General features: G+C 44.7%; 2 protein-coding genes across 2 annotated transcripts in view; one reads left to right on the top strand and one right to left on the bottom strand.

Annotated features, from left to right (window-relative positions):
• LOC119437231 (adenosine deaminase) overlaps positions 1–20,586 on the bottom strand; it is a 476,423-nt gene that overhangs the window by 158,741 nt on the left and 297,096 nt on the right. The window lies entirely within an intron of this gene.
• On the top strand, positions 469–19,143 carry LOC119441693 (uncharacterized). The gene is made up of 6 exons (XM_037706294.1): positions 469–812; positions 4,592–4,802; positions 5,722–5,949; positions 9,985–10,210; positions 13,087–13,391; positions 19,024–19,143. The coding sequence occupies exons 1-6, from the start codon at positions 469–471 to the stop codon at positions 19,141–19,143; spliced, it is 1,434 nt and encodes a 477-aa protein (XP_037562222.1).

Below are 20,586 nucleotides of genomic sequence, written 5' to 3'. Positions count from 1 at the left end.
ATAGCGATAGCTATTGGTCTATTTGGGGAAAGGAATTGAGAGGAGGGAATTAAACCATCCTTCAGTATGCGATCCAACGATTTGCTTGTATGACCCTCTGCAGTACCCCGATCTCTGTGTAATGTCCCAGGAACCTCTGTCATCCCATATCTGGCCCGTACTTTAGCCGTAAGACACCGGATGATAAATGAAAAAGTTGGTCATCTCGCTCTGTCTCTGCATGCGAGGCTTTATTCACCAGCTTCCTTCGTAGCGTGAAAATGTTTAGCGTAAGATCGGAGCGCAGATCGCTTATAAAGCTCAAAACGGAGTAGAAGTAAAAAGAAGAACGACACGGAAGCCACGCGCTCGCGCGCAGGTCCACCAGGCTCACGTGGCGTAGATAAATCTAGCTCGCGCGTTCACGTTCGAAATCGCGAAAAAGTAAGCAGCCTCGCGGTAAGGAACGGCATCGGCCAAGTACCAGCCATGGGTATCGATGTCGCCATAGGCATCCCAGTCAACCTTCTCCTTCACTGTTGCACATCCACTTTCTCGGAAGAGTCCCCAGCCACGAAGACGCTGTCCTCGATGTTACACCCTCGACGCCTTCCCGAGGGGTCGAAAGACTGGGTATCATACGTGTCCAGCAACTTGGCCATCGACGACGTTCTCCCAGCGAATCGTGACCATGTGATCAAGCCGCGAAACAAGGCCGACGAACGCGCCTCCAGCAGCTGCGTAGGACATCGGAGTAGTCTTTTCCCGAAAGCCGAGTGCGACCTGCTGGTTGTGGTGGGCGTCAAGGCTACTGGTACCCAGTGCTACCCCATGCAAGCACCATGCCCCGTACAAGGACTCCGCCACCGGATGGTCGTATCGAGGGGCACCAGATGCTTCCTGATGATATGCAGGTATTCGATTTCGCTCTTCTGTGTAGAAAGAGGGAGGGGAGGGGAGGGGACTTTATACCATGCCGAATCTCAGTAGAATTGAATTGAATTCTCGAGCTTTTCGTGCAAGAACAACGATTCGATTAGTGGGCGCTTCGCATTAATTTTGACCACCAGGGGATCCTTCACGTTCCGAAAATGCACGGGACACGGGCGTTCTTGCATTTTGCTGCGTCGAAATTGGGACGCCTTGGCCGGGATTTGATCCCGCGACCTCGTGCCTAGCAACGCAACACCGTAGCCGCTAAGCCACCGCGGCGGGTAACTTAGTACAAAAGTTCGAAACAATTTACTTTGGAATATCAACCTTTTGGCTTGTTTGTCTCGTGGAGAAAAAATAATAGCCTTTAAATTGTTTGTACAGAGTTCAATGAAGGAGGAATAGCTGTAGCAATTCCAATCAACAGCCATGAGGAGCATTATTCTTCTAGACTTGCGTAGTAACACGATTAATATGGCCGAGCTTTCGCACCATCGCGCATCATAATAAATTTAATATATTTTGTATCGGTCGATAAAATGCACTTTAATTGATTTTTTATAGGTATAGTGATTTTCCCTGATTTAAAAAATACGTCGGTCAGCGTGCACATTGCACAGTTGTGCTTATATTCCCATTGTATCGCGATGTTCAATACTTAAATGAATGCTAAGCCAATTCCTGATCTCCTTTTAGATTTGTATCTCACATTCTTAGTCGCTGCGTCCATCTGCTGTTAACAAGCCTCTCAAGCTCTGCATGCATGAATAAATTGTTAGGGGGAGTATAGGCAGCTTCCGCGCATGTTGTGGTTTTGCCACACCTAATGCCTTTTAACGTTAACCTTGATGTAAGTCTTCTCGCCGACGCTTTGCCACTGCTTCAGTCATCTGTCTCGCCAACTTCACGATGATATGCAGCTGCTTCATTCTACTCTGATTTATTAGCCTAGAGGATTCCGCCCTCTGGCTCTGCTGAAATACCCCGTTTCGTAGAAGGATGTTTTCACCTCGGAAGATTCCAACTCAATAAATGAGAACGGAGAAATTATTTTGCTTTGTATCTAATGCACCGATTTTATTGCTTTCTGCAGATAAATGACAACGTTAGAATCTCCCAATTGGCATATAGCTGATTGTTGATTTGAAAAATTCTTGGTAACTTGCAGAAAATTGCTTACAACTGCGACTCAGAAATAAAAGTGGCACTTTCCCCCGAAAGGTGAAGCATCACTTGCGATAGAATATTTACTAGTAGAGAGCTATTCGGAGTAAGGATAGTAGTTTTATCTGCTGCATTAACTTGGACACAGTCGCTTACTAATAGATTAAAAGCATGGTGTCAGCGCGCACAAGCAAACATGAATAGATCACTTTCGATGACCGCAGACAACCACTGTCAAAACGCTGGCGTCGGCAAGCGCGGGAGCATCAACGACCGAAGGTTCGTGCGGTCTATCGCTTCAACGGAAACCGAGCGGCTTAAGCACAGCGAATTCAAAGGGAAGAGGCGTGTGGAGAAGTCTTTCAAGGAGATGGCTTTCAAGTACAAGCACGCAGTTGCTGGCAGAGTAGAAGCCACGCCACCTCCCTCCCACGCTGCCTTCCCGCTACCTTCTTTCGCGTGCGAGATTTTAGTCGCCAGTTACCCTTGCGCCCGGTTGCAAGATACGCAGTTGGTGCCGCCACACGAGGTCGCCCCCCTCCCTCCCTCCCATCCCCCCACAGCATTTCGCGTGACGGAATACTTCGCATTTAATTGCTCTCCGCCGTGCGTACGCTTTCCGTGAAAGCGCGCGTCCCCTGGGCACTTTCACTCGTACATACAGCATACGACGCGCGGCTATGATTTTATCGCCGCTGGACTTCATACGGGACCTTACGGTGACGACGGCGACGGCGACGGCAGGAATGCGCGCATAGTTACAACGCAACTCTGTAAGCGATAACGGTAAAAAGCGATAACGCAACTCTGCAAGCTGTAGCTATTGAAACACGTAAACGCGGCAGAGTTGATATTTTGTGCACCACTCTGTAAAGCACCGCTGATTTGCCACTTTACTATTGCAAGATCAATGCAAATACTTGAAAAATTTACGATCTTGTCCAAAAGCAATCTTGTCCTTTTTGGTTACGCGTACTAAAGAAGCAGTCTATATATTTATTTATTTATTCACTTATTGACCCTGAGGGTCGAAGCATTTGATAAGGGAGTGGGTAGACAACACGCGTAGTGCAGAATATTGTTACAAAGCACGGTAAGCCATGGTAATCCCTAATTATACAGTATTAGCTCGAGTAGATTTATATAGGGCGGTATAATAAACAGAAACAATGTCGGAAGGAAGGCGGTTCCAATGCACGCAAAAGCAAGATTTCTTTTTGCTGCAGAGTCAATAATTCGTAAACTTCGAGCTTAAAGGTTTTTGTGCACAAACTTCAAGCAGTTTTTAAACAACTTTATGCCTCATATCAACATTATGGATCCATACATTGGTAGAATTTTGCTATCTGCCGTAAAAGCATTAAATTTCATCACTTGGTCCTCATGCCCCAAAGAAGAGGAGGATAATTAAGATTGAGCGCTTCGAGTGAACTTATGCGAAATCGGTAATGTCTCGTATCGGCACTACTTTGGCGGAAGGGAGCTAAAGCACGGCGAAAAAGCAATTATTTTGTGGTTTAGAAAAAGATAAGCCTGGAGAAGGAGAGAAGTAGAACGCCATACGCGCAAAAGAGAACCCGTCCGCAAATTGAGAGGCTTGTATCATCTACACTTGATTATATAGCACCAAGAATATCTATTCGTCGATTCGTGCCTTGTAGTGTTGGTTAAGCATTCACTCCACAGCTGATTTCAAGTCTCATGAAAGCTAGACTACATGAGTTTGTTCAAAGGCAGAGCTTCAAGAAGGGTTTCCACTTTTGCTTTAGAGTGATTTATATACCTTCATGAGCGAGCCGAGGTGTCAGAAAAATGTTTACAGAACTTAGTAAGGCTGCATAGGAAAAAAATAATATTAATATTATTTATACTATTATTTCTTTTACTGGAGCAATTTGCACTCCTTTGTGTATACGATGCCGCTCGTTTCCACTGCCATATGAATGGCGTAGGAATAAAACAGGCAAAGAAGCAATTAAAACAGACGGGAACTGAGACTGTTTTTGTCATGCTGGAAACCTTTTCCGACACCGCACTGAGTCACATAGACAACAGCTGTGAATCAAAAAATGAATTCCAGGCTTCTGCCCGTTCGTGGAAGAATGCCAAACCTGAACACACAACCGAGATGCTGTAAATTGTAGCATGAGAAAGTAGCACAAGAAAGCCCGTGGCATACGATATAGTCATCACAGTGCACGGCGGACCTATTGGGTTAGAAGCCTTTTCCTATTTTTTGATCCTTTATTTATTAGTTGGGTTCAAGTCCTGCTTGAATGAATAAAACCTAAGAAAAACGTCCCAGCATATATTACCCAACCTTGAGCACATTACACACGCGGTATAAGATCAATTTAGAAACATAATGGTAAATAGCAATTTCTGGCACGCAGACAATAATTTCATGGTAATCTACAAACCTTTTGAGTGTCGCTAGGATAAATGTGCTTAGATCTTTCTGCACGGCAGAACCAAGATTGCTACGTATATTCCGCACGTACGTATCACGCTGCAGGGAGGACATTGTGAGTGCCATCAACCGTAACCAAGGGGTGGTGATCTGTGGCGAGACTGGATCTGGGAAGACCACGCAGGCTGCGCAGTTCATCTTTGAGGACAACATTCGTGGAGGGCAAGGCTCTAGGTGCCATATCGTGGTCACCCAGCCAAGGAGGATTGCAACAATCTCCATGGCAAAGCGGGTGGCTCTCGAGCGGGACGCAGAGGTTGGTTAATGTATTTAGGTGAACCTTTTTTTGCCTCTTCCTTCGACTTTTGCACGGCTTCTGCTGCTGTCACTGTCTTGCGCGCCACATCGGGAGGTGCTTCATGGCAGGATCACGGCAGAGAGGAAAGGCGACACGAAAAACTAATTTGCACCTTTCCATTACATTGCTGCAATGACAATTGACTGGTGTAATTATCCGTTACCCACCGCGAAAGCACTTCGATTTGTTTCGAAATTGTAAACTTGGTATTCGCACAATCCTAGTCGTAACCAATGAAGCAGCACGGGAACATTGTAGTATGCACTTTATTCTACCATAGAGCGCACGTACACAAAAAGTTCGTGGCAGCTGCTCTTTGGCATCCTTTCAAGCACCGTAAATTTTTTTTCAACAGCCATTGTATCTTTCTCAGAAATATATATAATAAACATTACTCATCGTCCCTACGTACGGGCTACATCTAAATGTTTCTTTTTGCACCATATATTGATTATCTTTATGGTTACTAAAATAAGAGGCAGCAACAGAGTGGCACCTTTGTGGTTGTCACTTTTTATCCTAGCTTTTCATCTAGAGTTAGTACACTAACTCTCTAGAAGGAACAGCTAAGGATTTTGGGGAAAGCTGTAGCACACTTGTATGCTATTCATTATCTTGAAACCGTGAAACAGTTTTGACTCATAAAGAATTCTTTCAAGACTCCGTTTTTTTAACTCGGCAGCAAAAGGTTGATCACGGTATTCCCTTTTTATGCATCAAATACCAAGGTTCGGGGAGGTTAGCAGAACATTTTGCAATAATTTATGGTAGTGTTGAAGCACAGTTTTACAAGTACAGCTGTACCAAATTTTTTCCTTGGGGTAACATTGAAATGCAGAAGTCAGTGTATTGCGTCAGATAATTTTCAATCCTGCAGCGGAGCGACATCATCTACTACCAAGTCCATCTCACGAAGCAGCTGCTGAGGAGCCGCGGAGGCGCACTCATCTGCACATTGGGCATCCTGCTGCGTCACTTGCAGCAGAACGTCGAACAGCAAGGAGTGTCGCACGTCTTCGTTGACGAGGTCCATGAGCCCGACGCCTGTACCGACTCGCTGCTTGTGCTCCTTCGTGAGGTGCTCTCCATAAACCGTACACGGAAGGTATGCTTTTCTTCACTCTGTTAGCGACATGCCTCCCTACTCTTCCGGAATTTTTCGTATTGTCTACGCATATTTACGAATGTTGCCGTATTCACTCGCATTATGCTCACACCTCCTACGTTCGCCATCAAAAATTAGAATTCTTTTTTCGCGAGTAATCTTCGCACCCTAAAATTGCTGCACGAAGCCCGTCAACTTTTCCGACGTCAATCTCAACACTAAATAAATTGGGCGAGAGTCACTTTATCCTCTAGTCGTTCTAGTTCCAGTTCTATTTCAGTAACTCCAGCGTGAATTTAAAGAACATTACCCTGAGCAAACACTTTTCATTACACGCATTCACTGGAACCCACTTATAACGATCCCAGATATCACAATCTATTGGTTCTAACGAACACATTTCAGTGCACTTACAATTTTCCGTCTCTGCATGTTGTAACTGCTTCCAGATAAAACGAATGTTCTTTTTTTATAGCCGTACTATTACAACGAACCCTTCCAATCCGGTGATGGGAAAATTGGTACCCACGCGTATAATACCAAGCACGTAGGCGCGATCAAAGAAGGCGCACAGCAGCGCAAACCCCGCTTCAATGCTACCACAATGATGATACGGCCTTCGAGATGAGCGAGCGACCACTGCGGGCGGATTTCGGTAACCGCGAGCAAATTCACGAATGGTCACGCGCTTTAAAGGCACGCCTCACGGAGGAGGCGTACGCCATTAATATATTATATATAAATAAACGCTAACAAACATGAGTTCTTCCGCAAAGCTAGCACTATCTTCGATTTGTTTCAAATACCTTGTTCTTGAATTGAATACAAATATTAAATATTTCATCGGCGGAAAATCAGTTCTGCAGAATCCTGCTATGTCGAGAAGGAATCACTAAATGAAAAATTGTAGCTTCGTGGTGCATACGGGTGGATGTCAATTTTTCATTTCATATAATTGATAATATTCATAATTTTTGAATATTCGCACACTCCTACTTATAAGGTTCATGTCCCTACTTGCAGCACACAAATATTCTGGGTCATTTCATACCTCTGGCACGGCCGCTGGATAAAAAAAAAGGTGCGGCCTGCCGCGTGCATCGAAAACGGATCACACCGTTTTCGATGCACGCGGCAGGCCGCACTTTTTTTTATCCAGCGGCAGTGCCTCTGGCATCAATGGAGTGAAACCACCTTTTCGTTACCGTTGTTTCCCTCAGTAATAATTCATTCTTTCGTAATTCATTATTCAACATTCATACTAGAGTTCCGTTTCACTGTGATTGTTTAGTTATTTTTCTTTCTTTTTTTGAGCCTAATATATTCCGGTCGAAATATTGTGTATTTCAACATTTGCTCGCGATTTTTCTGTAATTCATGACATGTGCCCTGTAAGCCACTCTCCTCTTTAAGTTATTGTAAGCCCGCTGCTAAAAAGCACAGCTATTTCTTTAATTGTTGCTCGGAAAGCTTGGGATCGGCGTGTTCCTTCATCCTGGTTTCGCAGAGCAGAACGACTGTAAAGAGGGGGTAAAGAAACGGTTGGTCGTATGTGGCCACCGGTCCTGGTTTGACGAACGAAACACAAAGGGATAATTGATGGTCAGCGTCGGATGCCTGTTGTGGTGACGGCGCCGAGGTGAGGCTGGTACGCGGACCATGACACTGACGCTTATACCCGACAAGGGGGGGGGGGGGGGGGGGGGGTGATTAGAGCCGGCTGGTACAGAGCAAACGCGGGGGCGCATGACGACGCGATAATTAGCACCCAATAGTGCAAAATGGTGCCCAAAAGCAAAGCGATAATTGGTGCTCTTTATGCACTGTGCACGCAATGTCTATTGTGGCCATTGCGGGAACCTCTGTCTACGACCGTAGCGAATTGACTGTTGCGCAAAACCTGTCCTGAGCAGGCATATACTGGATAAACGTACGCGAGCATACAGTGCTGTTTCGGCAGCTTTCGTTCACGAATGGCCCCCTAATACTAAGCCATCAGTTTTTCCAAAGATTGTACGCAGCTACAAGAGTGGGACGCGGAGACACCGCAGGTCAATCACCCTGCCGCCTTAGTTTGCAGGGGCTTACTGTTTATTAGTTTTTAATTTAGCCCATGACGTTGGGCTTGCTGGCTTTGCGCGGGGTACGATTGTTATGCATTTATAACCCTCTCTCTTGTTGCGTTTTCTTTCTATTTTGTTATTGGGGAGAGGATAAAAACACCGTAAAAGGTGGTAAAGCAAAGGGCGCTTGGACGAAGCGATATGCTGGAATAGCTGGCGGACCACCCAAACGACGATCCTATTATAGGATTACCGATTGGTGCGCCGGCGGACCACTCTCATAGCCACTCGGTAGTGATTTGGCGGTAAATGCTGAGGCGGGGCACCGTAGGGTAGAAAAGGTGGCGCCGGTGACGCCGTTGAGCCGCCCAAGCGTTCTGGACACAACTTGAGGTGTTACGCCTCATCGACTCTGCCGATATACGGTCACCGTATGCGTTTCAGCTCCAACCTGCAATTCTATGTACATTTCCTGTAAATAGTTCTTGTAAATACAAAGTGTCTTCAATTTACACCCGTATCTGCTTCAAATCCAGCGGATGCCTCCAGCGAACCCGTCGCAGCAATTCATAGCGATAGTATTCTGCACTTGGGTACACCGTCTCAGGCGATGCGTCTCGAACGCCCAAGTTGGGAAGAAACACACGCACTCTCGAAAGAGGGCGAGAACAACCTTAACATTACTCTTATCTAGAAAGGCTCTGAAGGTGTTATAAATATATATGGATTGCCGCAGAAAATGTTCTACCGCTGTACTGAGTCTTTTTTCATGCGGCAGACGATTCTGACGAGTGCGACAATCAACACGGCGAAGTGTTCGGAGTTCTTCGACGGCGCGCCTGTCATCATGATTCCGGGCAAGGCACTAGACCCAGTCACTCAGTGCATTCTGGATAACCTCGTTTTTCAAGACATTGTGACCGCAGAAGCGTTGCAAATTGTAATGGCACAAACGGCTGTCTAGAAGTTCTGGCTGTGTGAAACGATTCCGATTACTGTGTCTGTTCTCAACTGCCACGCCATGCACAACTTCGTCCTGTCGCCGCCTTCCATGTCTCCTATGCACAGGTTCAGTCACCAGTCACAACAGTCACCTAGCCTGTGTGAGCTAGTTAAATGTTCCCATATCATAATCTAACACTCTGCCTATCTATGCCACACACCACTGTGCCTATCTGGGGCCGTATTCTGAAACGTTCGCCTAGGCGAAATTTCTTTTTTCGCTTTCAGGCGTGCGTCGATTGGCTGTTTTAGCAAAATTGGATGAGCTGATTGGGTGGTTGAGCCCGACGTCGTTCAATTTGCTCAACCAGCCAATCAGCGCGCATGCTGATTTCGCCTAGGCGAAATTTCGCCTAGGCGAACGTTTCAGAATACGGCCCCTGGAAGCGTGCCGGCTGATCGCACCCGCTCAAAAGCGCCGGTCATCTTACTCAACGTCACGACTAATACACCGTGACTACATTGATGAGTCACTGACAGCATCCTAAACGAGAGGGGAAAAAAACATACTTCAAATGCCAGCTGTTATGTGAGGACACAACATAGTGGCAGCAAGCAGCTGAGCAAGTGCGCTCCAGCGGTGACAGAAAGAAGGGGAAGTGCGGCCTGGCGCAGCATCTGGCTCAGCTAGGAAGCCGCCACCGGTGAAAAGCGAGTGCACCCCTTTGATTTTCCCTGTTGTTTACGAAGTTGGGATTTCGAGATATCCGGAGTTCAGCGCAAGAACTTTTTGAAGTTTAGGGGTAAAGATAACATGGGTTGACCCCACTGCTGGAACAAAATTTCGACTTGACCGATATTTCGATATATCACAGTGCGAGTTAATGAGGATTACGTATTCGTTATATGCTGATTTTAGTGATGAGCATTCCTATGTTTACGGCTGTCATCGCTTACAACTCGTTATATCTGTGTTTGTAATATCGAGGTTGCAGTGCTATTGTCATGGCTCTACATTTCTCATCTTCAGTGTGGTTCTGACCCGGTCCGGATCGTTCCCGAAGTTTTGACGTGCATCATGGAGATGAAGCCAACCACATCGATGCTCTGCTTCCTGCCCGGGTGGAACGAAATCAACAAGGTGCGAGCAGAGCGTTGCAAGCGAGCTCCAGTGAACTTCCACGCCCGTATTCTGCCGCTGCACTCACGTCTGCGATACCAGGGACAGCAAAAGATCTTTGCAAATCCTCCAGCAGGTTAGTTTTTTGATTGGTCGGGCAGCATTTCGGTTGCCCGTACAAATCGATCTGCCTATTTACTTACTTTTATTGATTTTACCATCCCCTGCAAATTTGACATCGCTTTTGTTTTGGAAACTGTGACGGTTTAACACGCTTCCCACGACCGATTACATTAAACATTTGTGAAATATACAAGTTTTTACTGCATCATGTGCCTGACTTCTAATAGCGATGTTCAGTTTGCATATTTGCTCTTTATTTTTTGCACTTAACGCTGCGTAAATATAAGCGTCAGTAGACATGACATTTCTTGTTAAAACGCTGACTTGTCAAATTTTCGCAAAGTGTTCATGCTTTGCAGCAAGTTTGGTTTGATGCAGTAGATTTTCGTTAATTACGCTACGGTTCAGTAAATTCTTTGTCAACTCAATCCAGATTGAAGTCCCAGCCGGCATCCATACTATGTGGGTATCCAGCTATGGACTAAAAGTTTTGCTATTTCGATCCTTAAATGGGGTTTCACCGGATAATTCAAACTTGGCTGATCAGTATGCACACAGCTGACCCCAATGATACGTCAGTTATGAATCCAATACTGATAAGGTGCTGCGAGAGTAACGACGATAGACTTTGCCATAAACAGAGGCGTGCTAAATTTGTCTTGCTAAAAATCAGGTGCACATTCGATTACCACGTTATATAAGCGCTCTGTCATTTCTACGTTAGCTTTTTACTTTGAAACCATAGAACGTGCGCGTTGGATTCATGGAGATATTTTAATCAAACAAATATTGCCAGGTGAATCACTGCTGTGTGTCAAAACTTTTCTGCCTCTAGTTTAACGTATGTCTCCGACCAAGATGATGTTCTTAGATTTTTTTGAAGTGAATTTTATTTTTTCCATAATTTAAAATTTCGCAGACATTCCGAATTGTGGTGCTGAAAAAATTACGTCTCTTTCCAGTTCTCTTCTAAAGTTATGCTTTTTATAACTACCCGCAGACCTCACTTAAACCAAAACCCCATTTCGATCATTAAAACAAACCAATGGTGGCACTCAAATGCGCAGGATACTTTTAGATTAGTTTTATATGAGCGATTTCAAAGATTAATAAAATGGAGCAAGAGTGACCGCTACCATTTTTTTAATCAAATTGCAGAAATTGCCACCTGGGCGAACGCGACTTTCATCGTGTTATTCACACTGCTCCCCCGTGTTGTTCTGCCGTTGTGAAAGCTATCTTTCCTTAACTTTAGATGTTCTAGATGTTTAAATCTCTATGATAGGTATTATACCCCTGTAGCTTGCCTCAGAACGGACCAAACAAGTTTGAAATAAGCCAAACGTCAGTCGACAGTTGACGGAAAACAAGCCCGAAAAATACAATGAGCTACAAAACGATGAAAATGTGAACTCGTGGCAGCTAAGCAGGCACTCGCTTATGAGCCTGGTGGATTTTAGCCTCCCACAACTTTCCATTGATGAATTTTAAATGTTTGCAAAACGTAATTCTTTGTTTTTTTCTCGAAACATCATCTTGAGTTGTTTGTTGCACAAAAGCTTGTCACTTTGGAGTAAACCAATATTTTCATTGAAATTTCCCATGATTCTATCTACAACATTAATCTGTGCAATGAACTTGAAAATCATCAATAACTTTTGAGGTTATAGGATTTCAATTGAAATGCAACCAATTGAAACTACACAATTTTTGGTTTTTCGGCTATAACATACGTAATATTGATGACACAACAAAGATCATAGTTCATTGCACAGCCTACATATACACCTACATTGCTGCCGAGCCATTTTCTTGTCGTCTGGTAGGATCGGTAGTTATGACTGCTGGCGTGATGAACATATTTTGGCTAATTTTCGTAATTAAATTGTAATTTTTGAAATTTTTTTACCAAACATACTCCTGTCCTTTTGAAGGCAGACACAAACAATCAGTTTAAAGTCAGATTCAAAAATGATTTCCAAAAAGTTGGCAGCATACCTTAAATGGACTCGCCGTGTAATTGTTTCGTCAGGGTCGAATAATTAGAAGTGGAATGTACCAAGTTAGCCGGCATTACTTTTATGCGATTTGTGTAACCTAGGGACCTTCTTCTGCATAAAGTCGATCCCGGATATATCGACCCCGTATATATTGAACTATTATCTATTTCTAATGGTTGTAAAATTACATTAAAAGTCCTACGCAAAAGTGTAGCGATGTACGACGTGTACATCGGACTCCTGTTCACCCCCACACTCGGTATATCGAACGCTCTGCAATGACACGCCCTTGCAAATACACTTCTAATGGGGACGCGATAACTTCTTGCATCGTCGGAAACATTTCATGCCGACAAATTTGAAACGCACAGTTTTAGCAGATGCCTGTCAGACAAGCGCCGGAATCCGATGAGCCATATATGCCATAGAAGAAAAACGATCATGGTGCAATAAGTTTGCTCGCTGCGCATATGGATGCCTCGTGTAAACCTCTTCCGTTCGTCATCGGCAGAAGCCGATCGCCGCTCAACTTCAACAACTCAAAAGGCCTCTCGATAAATAAAGATTCCGCAAAAAAAGCGTGGATGACATCTCCTTCGAGTTTATGTATTCGGGATTGGCAGTTATTTCCTTATGAATCACTTCTGTTCTTATCGCCAATAATGATTGATTGATTTTTTATTGAATAGTTTCATACACAATAAATTTAAAGCGGGCTTAGCCGACGCCACTCTAAACGTAGATTCTAATGCAACGAAACAGCGTTGCGTCCTGTCACAGCAATGGTGAAAACAGGGCGATTAGCATACTTGCAAAGCTCTTCCACTCGCTGGAGACAAAGTCAGGAACCCATCTGTCATCACATTTTCTGCACTCTTCCTGCCTGCAGACGTGCACAAGGTGAACCTCTCCACTAACCTTGCTGAGACATCCATCAACGTTGACGACGTGGTGTACGTTGTAGACTCCGGCGTTCGCCGAGAGCAGCGCATTAACCCATCCACGGGTGTGAGCCTGCTCGGTACGTTCCCCACGTCGAAGGCCACTGTCGACCAGCGAGCAGGTCGCGCGGGTTGCGTGCAACCTGGACAGTCGTACCACCTATTGACTAAAAATGAGTTCCCCTCCTGGGACCAGTTCAAGAGCCCTGAGATGCAGACCACCGACCTAACAAAGGTGGTCCTCGACTGTAAAGTAAGTCCAGCTTCACTCAATTGTTTCAAGTTAAAACAACTCATCATTAGTGCCACTGCTACAATGACCGGGAGACGAACATGACTAGAAAAATATAGGATGAGAAAGTGCACATGGTGGGCGCGACTAGCCTTATATACAACCGATGAACAAAATTCACAGGGTCTCATGTTATCCCTAAGGCGACTTGAAGGCGAAAGCCTAAGTGCCGATCCATTGAAGATGGATACATGACGCACAAATTCCCCTAAAGTCGCTTAGTCATCCCTCATAATTTGCTTACTCAACGTCTTAATTCAATTACTCAACCTCTTAATTTGCATTTGCTTAATCATCTTTTTAATTCGCTTAGTCATGCCCCTTAATTGGCTTCGTTATTCCGCTTAATTCGCTGAATCATCCTCTCGGTTCACACAGTCACTGTCTTAATTCGATCAGTCTAGTTGGCTTAGTCTTCCTCTTAAAGTGTGTCATTGTGCCAAGAATGTGCCATTTCAAGTTGCTCTTGCTTAGTATTGACATTTGGCTACCACATTACGTACTTCGGGTTGTGAGCGAAGAAACATTTGCTTCGCTGTAACCGTTTTTGTAGAGGGCGCTACAAGCAGAGATATATTGCTACACGTCGAACCTTCTACGTAGGGCTGTCATTACCGTTATTTTCTTTATTTTCCTGTTTTTTCTCTGCTCTATATCATGCGCTGACTCCTTAATATATCATAACGAATCTGTCACCCGTTACGCTTACCCCATTTATTTTCTCTAAAGTCTGAGTCAGCAGAAAACTAAAGTTAGCGCTGAGGTCTCAATGAACGTAAATTTTCATCTGACTTGCGTGAGCGGTAAAAACGCTGTTGCCGGGGTTTGTCGTCGAGTTGGGGCTCTGCTTCTCGTGAGGCCAATCTACGCAAGCAAGCATAGTAAGAACACGGCAGACACTTTTCGCAGTGCTCGAGAAACACGCTGGGCACGCAAAACAAGAACCAGATCTCCAGCCTTGGATGACCGAGGGCAAGGTTTTTAGGAAGAGGCCACCTGCATCTAATGGAGCCCTATACCTCTAGCTGCCCTCCTAGGTGTACCTCGCAAAGCAACTCAGTAGTGCTTGTGTCTGTGGGCCATCGGTGCCCATTAGCGTCAAAGACAAGAAAGTTCTTGTTGCATTCTCAGCACCCTTCTGTAAACGGACTTAACCCTTTCGGCCCTGGCGTCTAATAAAAAGGACACGTAGAGAAATTGTTCTAAATCGTGACACAAATGGTTATCAAGCTCAAAAATGATTTTAAGTATTCTCCATACACCTCCACTAGCATAGGTGGCAGTTTCACCATCCTTGTCTTCCTCAGAAAGCCCTAGAGGTGAAATCAAAATGGCTGAAAGCAAGAAACTCGACTGCAGCAGTATCCACGCCTTTTGATAATATTTTACTCAGTACCTATTCTCTCCGTAGCGATCATAATTTTATTTGTACTTTGTGATATGTTTAGGGATGTATTTAAATTCGGAAGTTTTGCCTCTTATTTGCGCATAGCCCAGGGCACGCCGTGATTGGCGTGTCCTAAATATAAAACACCAGGGCTTAGTGGTAGGTGAAGGCCCTGCATGAGTTGAATGTAGAGTGAGGGCGCTGTTGCTTGTGACAGCTTCTGATTTTTTCTATTATTATTCCAGAGACGGTCAGTCAGCCTGAACTGCTGTATTCCGTGGCAAGGGGACTCCTATAGTGAAATGTATGTGTATCTTTGACCCAAATATGTTGGATGCACTATAGGAAGTGTGCGTGTAGGAGGTAGAAGACGATGGTGATGAAAGGCAGGTTATACAGTTTGCTTTTGCACTCTTGGGAAGCAGTAATTGCTGCACAGTAGATGAAGAATTAGTTTTCTCTGGCAAAAATACATCCAACAAAGTGACTATCAAGTAGTGCCACTGAGCGGCATATTTTCGAGAGTTTTCGAGTGGGTTTGACGCTGATTAGCGACACGCCGAATTACGGGTGTCAAAAATGTGCGGTCCATACTGTGCAGCGTATAATTTCGAGACATCGACACGCCGAAATGCGGGTGTCAAAAGCGTCGTGGCCTCACGGAGTGGCATCTCGATTCGAGACGCGACACGCCGATTACGGACCCAGAAGTGTGCGTGTACGTCCACGTGGTAGTGCCGGGCTCGACCTTGGCCCTTGACCTTTGCAGAGAGGGGAATCTACCGGCCCTCGTCCATGGTGAAAGGGGCGCGGCCAAGACCTTTGGGAGGAGTCGTGAAATAATTAGGTGAACTCTGCATACCGACAGTTCCCCTACATAGGGAACTAGGGAAAGGAGAGGCTATTTAAGCGCAGGTTTTGGGCCCTGCTGAATAGTCTAAAAGCTTAACCTATGCGCTGCTGAGAAGCCATCGGAGGGCTAGTGCCGTCCAGTATCGCCTGGGCCGCCTGGCCACGTCGGAATTCCGAGGAACTAGTTGACGTACGAGACGACAAACTAACTTCTGCAACGAAGCACACGGTAGTTCGCCTCAAGTTAGCTCAACCTGCTTGAGAGAGGACGTAAAATCTAGACTCCCGGGAAACCCAGCCCAGCAATTCGCATCCAGCTCAACAAGATCGGCCCGCCAGCATTCTTCGGGAAAGCTCTGCGCGTCGACTTCATGGTTTATGGACTTGCTGCTGCTGCCCGGCCACTCGTATGACATCGTTTCATTTATTTGAACTTTGTTTTAGTGAAATACTGTTAAGTGTATTCATTTTTATATTACTGTCAATTACTCGTATTTATTTGTCTTCATCATTGTGTTATATTATGTACAGGTGTATTAGTCTGTCTTCTGTTTTTTTATTTTATTATTTGTGAATATTTATCAGCCGATAAATATCTTGTTTTTTATTACTCCTGACTCTGACTCTTTTCACTGTGTTCGCTCGAGTACGGAACGACCACCCAGCTTGTCAACCCCGTCGATCGACTTTGCGCCGACGACGAATCGGGGACAGCAGTGACAAGTAGATGGAGCCCATTCAAGTGCAAGGATAAAGGAAGTGCATGTGTTTGAAGTAGAAGACGATGGCAATGAAAACCAGAACACATGTCGGGAACTGAGGCGTCGCAGTGGAGCGCCAGAACAAGAGGGCTAGCGCACTAGGCTTTTAGAACAGACTAGCGTGTGCCGTGCTGGCGCATCGAGCACGCGCCCAACTATTTTAGTCGTCTTTCGCAGCCAGCACCAAGGCGCCGCCAGAGAGCGCCGATCTTAGCGTCCCCGCGTTGCAGCGTCGGTGGGCGCTACACACAGTTTGCTTTTGCAAGCTTGGGGAGTTGTACTTGCTGCACAATAGACGAAGATTTGGCCATCTATGACGAAAATACGCCCAACAAATCGACTATCAGGTAGATAGAGGCCATTCAAGTGCAATGATTAACCGTGTATAACGAGCATGAAAAATGTTTTTGAGGCCTTTCACGCTCAAGGACCACTGTGAAATGGCCATCATGCAAGTTTTTCTGCGTTTAAATGTGTGACATACCTGGAAATAACATGCAACTTCGAAATACTTCGTATTCCTCTCCACAACCACTAAGCCCTGGTGTCCTATATATATGGCATGACGCCAAATATTATACTGATGTTGTACTCCGAATATAATAAATATTTTTATGTTTCTTAGGCAGTAGTAAATCAATACCAAACGATGAAAGAAAATTCCTCATGGTAAAAAAATTCAGGGCTGAAAGGGTTAAATGGTGCCTCTCTTGTTACTTCTGGTTCGAAGGTGTTTAGAGCTAACACGAAGTGGCGACGTAGTCATCCCCGTCGTCCTGATTAGGACTGACATAAGAGGATACTACAATGTCCTTCACCAGGCGGTTTGTGCGTTCAACCAGGTCGTTCATATGTGGACGTAGCAGAGAAGCAGTAATGGGCCTGATACCATGCAGAGATATAATTTCTTGAAGGCACATGAACGCATTGTCATGGTGATGATCAGCAAGTGTGGCATTCCGTAACGGAAAATGACGCAGTCAATCAGAAAAGACTTGCGCGGCCGAACAGTCGGGTACGGCTCTGACATCAAACCACTTTCTCAGGTAATCAGTGGCGAAGGCAAGGATCTTTGTGGCAGATAAGTTCTGTGGGTTATTGTCAACAAAAGAAAGCACGGACTGCGTGTCATGTGACCCAACATCGCCGCTCTGCACCTATCGTTTGCGCTATTTAGGTCAAACATCGTCAGTTTTGACAGTAAAGCAGTAAAAGAAAAGCAGCACGCCTGCCACTCATCTATCCGCCGCGGTAGTGCATTGTATCAGTCATGTGGTACTAAGCACTCTGTGGATGCACGTGGGTTGCCAAAGCGACAGAGAAGCCTCTACCTTCGCCATTTGTGAGAGGCACGCACTCTATGCCGAGTGGGTGCGGGTTGTTGCGTTCCAGCTTTTCACTTTTTATGAAAAAGTTTCTTTGCTGTATTGCTTTTTTGTCTGCTTCATGCGGCCACTGTGTGGAAAGGCCAGTCCTCGAGCGTTATTCTTTCAACATTCTCAAACTTGAAAGGGTGCAAACACCCCGATTGCATGTTTCTATTGACGGATAAATGCGGCTGCTGGGTTTACATGGTTTGCGCCCACATGTTATTGTATGACACAGGTGCTCAAAAGTGTATTTTTTCCTTAAGTCATCCATTTATAATGCAATTTGCTCGCGATGGTCAAATACAATGATTCCTGAAAAATAAACTTTTATCTTGCCCAGCGTGTGTTCAGTGCATTTAGAAAAAGTGCCCAATTCAAACGAGTACTAAGGAAACTGGAACTTTTGGCATTCCTTGACGGAGCAAAATCTGAAAATTGGCTGTTTTGAGAACTTTTACAAGACATTAAAGAGCAACATTTGATATTCTGACTGTTGTACATGTTGGTTGCCGCTGCTATAAAACGGCACTGCCAACCAAGTAGCTTGTACGGATCACACTTTTTTTTTACTTCTACCTCAGACCAGGTTGTATGGCCTTTTGTACACTACCTGGTATGCGTATCAATTCAAACATTCAACTTTGGCACCGATAATTTAAGGATCCATCCATGTAAAACTGCGGCACTGGTGTTTTGTGCCTCCACGCTCCGAATTGTAGACCCAATGAGATGCCGACGTTGAAAGAAGCTCGCCTCCACTTTCAAATCACAAAAACGAGAAGGCAATTGGCTGGCACATCTACACAAATTGTCTTTGAGTAGGACTATTATTTATATTATATATTATTACAGCCAGACATGGTTATAACGAATTATTTGATATAACGAAGTAAATCTAAAATGCTTATCGCTGATGACAGTATGAAGTTTCGCTTGACGTTTTAAGTTTGACCCCCAGAAAGCAGTCAAGTTCGTTCTATGTCGTCGTTTGACGATGGTATTCAAAAGCTTTTATTTTTCATTCTGAAATCTTGCATTCATAATGATTTTTAAGTGCTTTTAACGATGTCGATTCATTGATTCTGTATTTTCTTATCACAAATACTGTGTGTAACGAGAGCAGTTTTGCATCGCATGCTACTTCTTTATGACATATTTCGACTGTGCATACATTGCCAGCTAGGCCGCATAAGAGCTTTAACCAAAATTGTTGCTTTCTTCAGACCGTGGTAGCCAATGCACGACACCTGCCCGACGAAGAAATCGAAGAGGAGGCAGCTGGCCATGAACTGGTGCCCTACAACGCGATCAATTCTTGGCAAAATTTCCTTGGAAAGCAATAGGGACGTATAAGAATCAGGTAAATGCCGTAATCGGACATAACCACCGCAGCGAGAGTCATGCGATTATCACAATTACATCATAATGCAGTTATCGTAATACAAAGTGTATAATGCGGTATGATTGGTCTCTTTTTTTCTAAAGCTGAGTGATGTTCAAGCCACCCCGTTGATGTTTCGCCGTATTACAGAATTTTCGGAGTGATCATGGAACACACCATGACGACTTACTAAAGCGCGGTATTCACGTCTCGCTGCTACCAATATATTTATTTACAATGAGGTAAAAGGCTTTTTGTGATGTTCTCTAAACACGATGCGACAGTAAAATTGTAGTGATTGTGGCGAGCGGAGGGTGGGACAATCACATCGCGCACTCGACGTAGACATTCAGTGATCTTACTACATCGCAAGAACGACAGCGCAACGTTAAATACATTTGTACACCATAAAAAATGCAGAACAGCATTTATGACTTTCCTAGAGCCACGGAAGAAGCGACCTTTATTGCCATTCAAGCTGTACAAGCACGTGTAAATGCATGTGCCTAGCAGACGATGTGCGGCGCAATCCACACTATCTGTAGTTCAGCCAGTGCCCGCCAGGCCGCGGCCCTGCTTGATATATATATATATATATATATATACATACATATCGGGTCATATGGTGGGGACAGTTAACACCGGTAACTTATCGTGAATACGGCGGCGCAAAGGAAAGGAAAAGGGCGAGGGCGTCTTGGCGGTTTCACTTTTTTATGGACACCTGAAGTACAGTCTTGCAAAAGACACACAATAACTGAAGTAATACACAGGGGGGGGGGGGGGGGGGAGGACTGTTGCTGTATAGGTACGTGGGTACAAATGAAAGAGCATAAGACGCCAAAAAATTATATCGGAGCCGAACCACTGCGCAACTATTTTTAGAAACCAAATACAACAAACATGCATGCTAACCTAAAGAGCTATAGAGAACTGCGTTGGTTCTATATAGCAAATATATATACCGACTTTGCCTCATGAGTTCAAAGACTTGCTTGACTTGCGCGAGGCTAGTAACTGTTCCACCTTGTCAAAGTTCAAAATTCTAGGGTTTTATCTACCAAAACAATGATCTGATTATGAGGCTGCCGTAGTGTGAGACTCGGGAATAATTTTGACTGCATGGGGTTCTTCAACGGGCACCGATTTAAATATGCGTTCTGTTTTTTTTTCTTTCCTTTTTTTTCTCGCCATGAGAAAATTACGGGTCACCCTCATACTGTACGCAAATCTGTAAAAGAAAAGGCAAATTGTCATTCACTTAAGTACAGCACGAAGTTGCAAAAGAAAACTCATACGGCTTTTCAGAAAGAAAGTTTCTCAGTTGAAGAAAATGTTTGTGCTGTTCTACCATCTGAGCTAACCAGGAGGTCCAAGAGATAGAAACACGTGGCAGAATTATTCG

This window comes from Dermacentor silvarum, chromosome 1, assembly GCF_013339745.2.
Source record: "Dermacentor silvarum isolate Dsil-2018 chromosome 1, BIME_Dsil_1.4, whole genome shotgun sequence".
NCBI lineage: Eukaryota > Metazoa > Arthropoda > Arachnida > Ixodida > Ixodidae > Dermacentor > Dermacentor silvarum.
The sequence above is the reverse complement of the archived record's forward strand: the minus strand, read 5'-3'. Positions and strand labels throughout refer to the sequence as shown.

What these genes read in the sequence shown, in the direction of transcription:
- LOC119441693 (XM_037706294.1), top strand. Translation starts at nt 469, where the DNA reads ATGGGTATCGATGTCGCCATAGGCATCCCAGTCAACCTTCTCCTTCAC. An exon ending in GGTACCCAGTGCTACCCCAT is followed by an intron (nt 813 to 4,591) that starts GCAAGCACCATG and finishes ATCACGCTGCAG; the next exon opens with GGAGGACATTGTGAGTGCCA. An exon ending in CTCTCGAGCGGGACGCAGAG is followed by an intron (nt 4,803 to 5,721) that starts GTTGGTTAATGT and finishes TCAATCCTGCAG; the next exon opens with CGGAGCGACATCATCTACTA.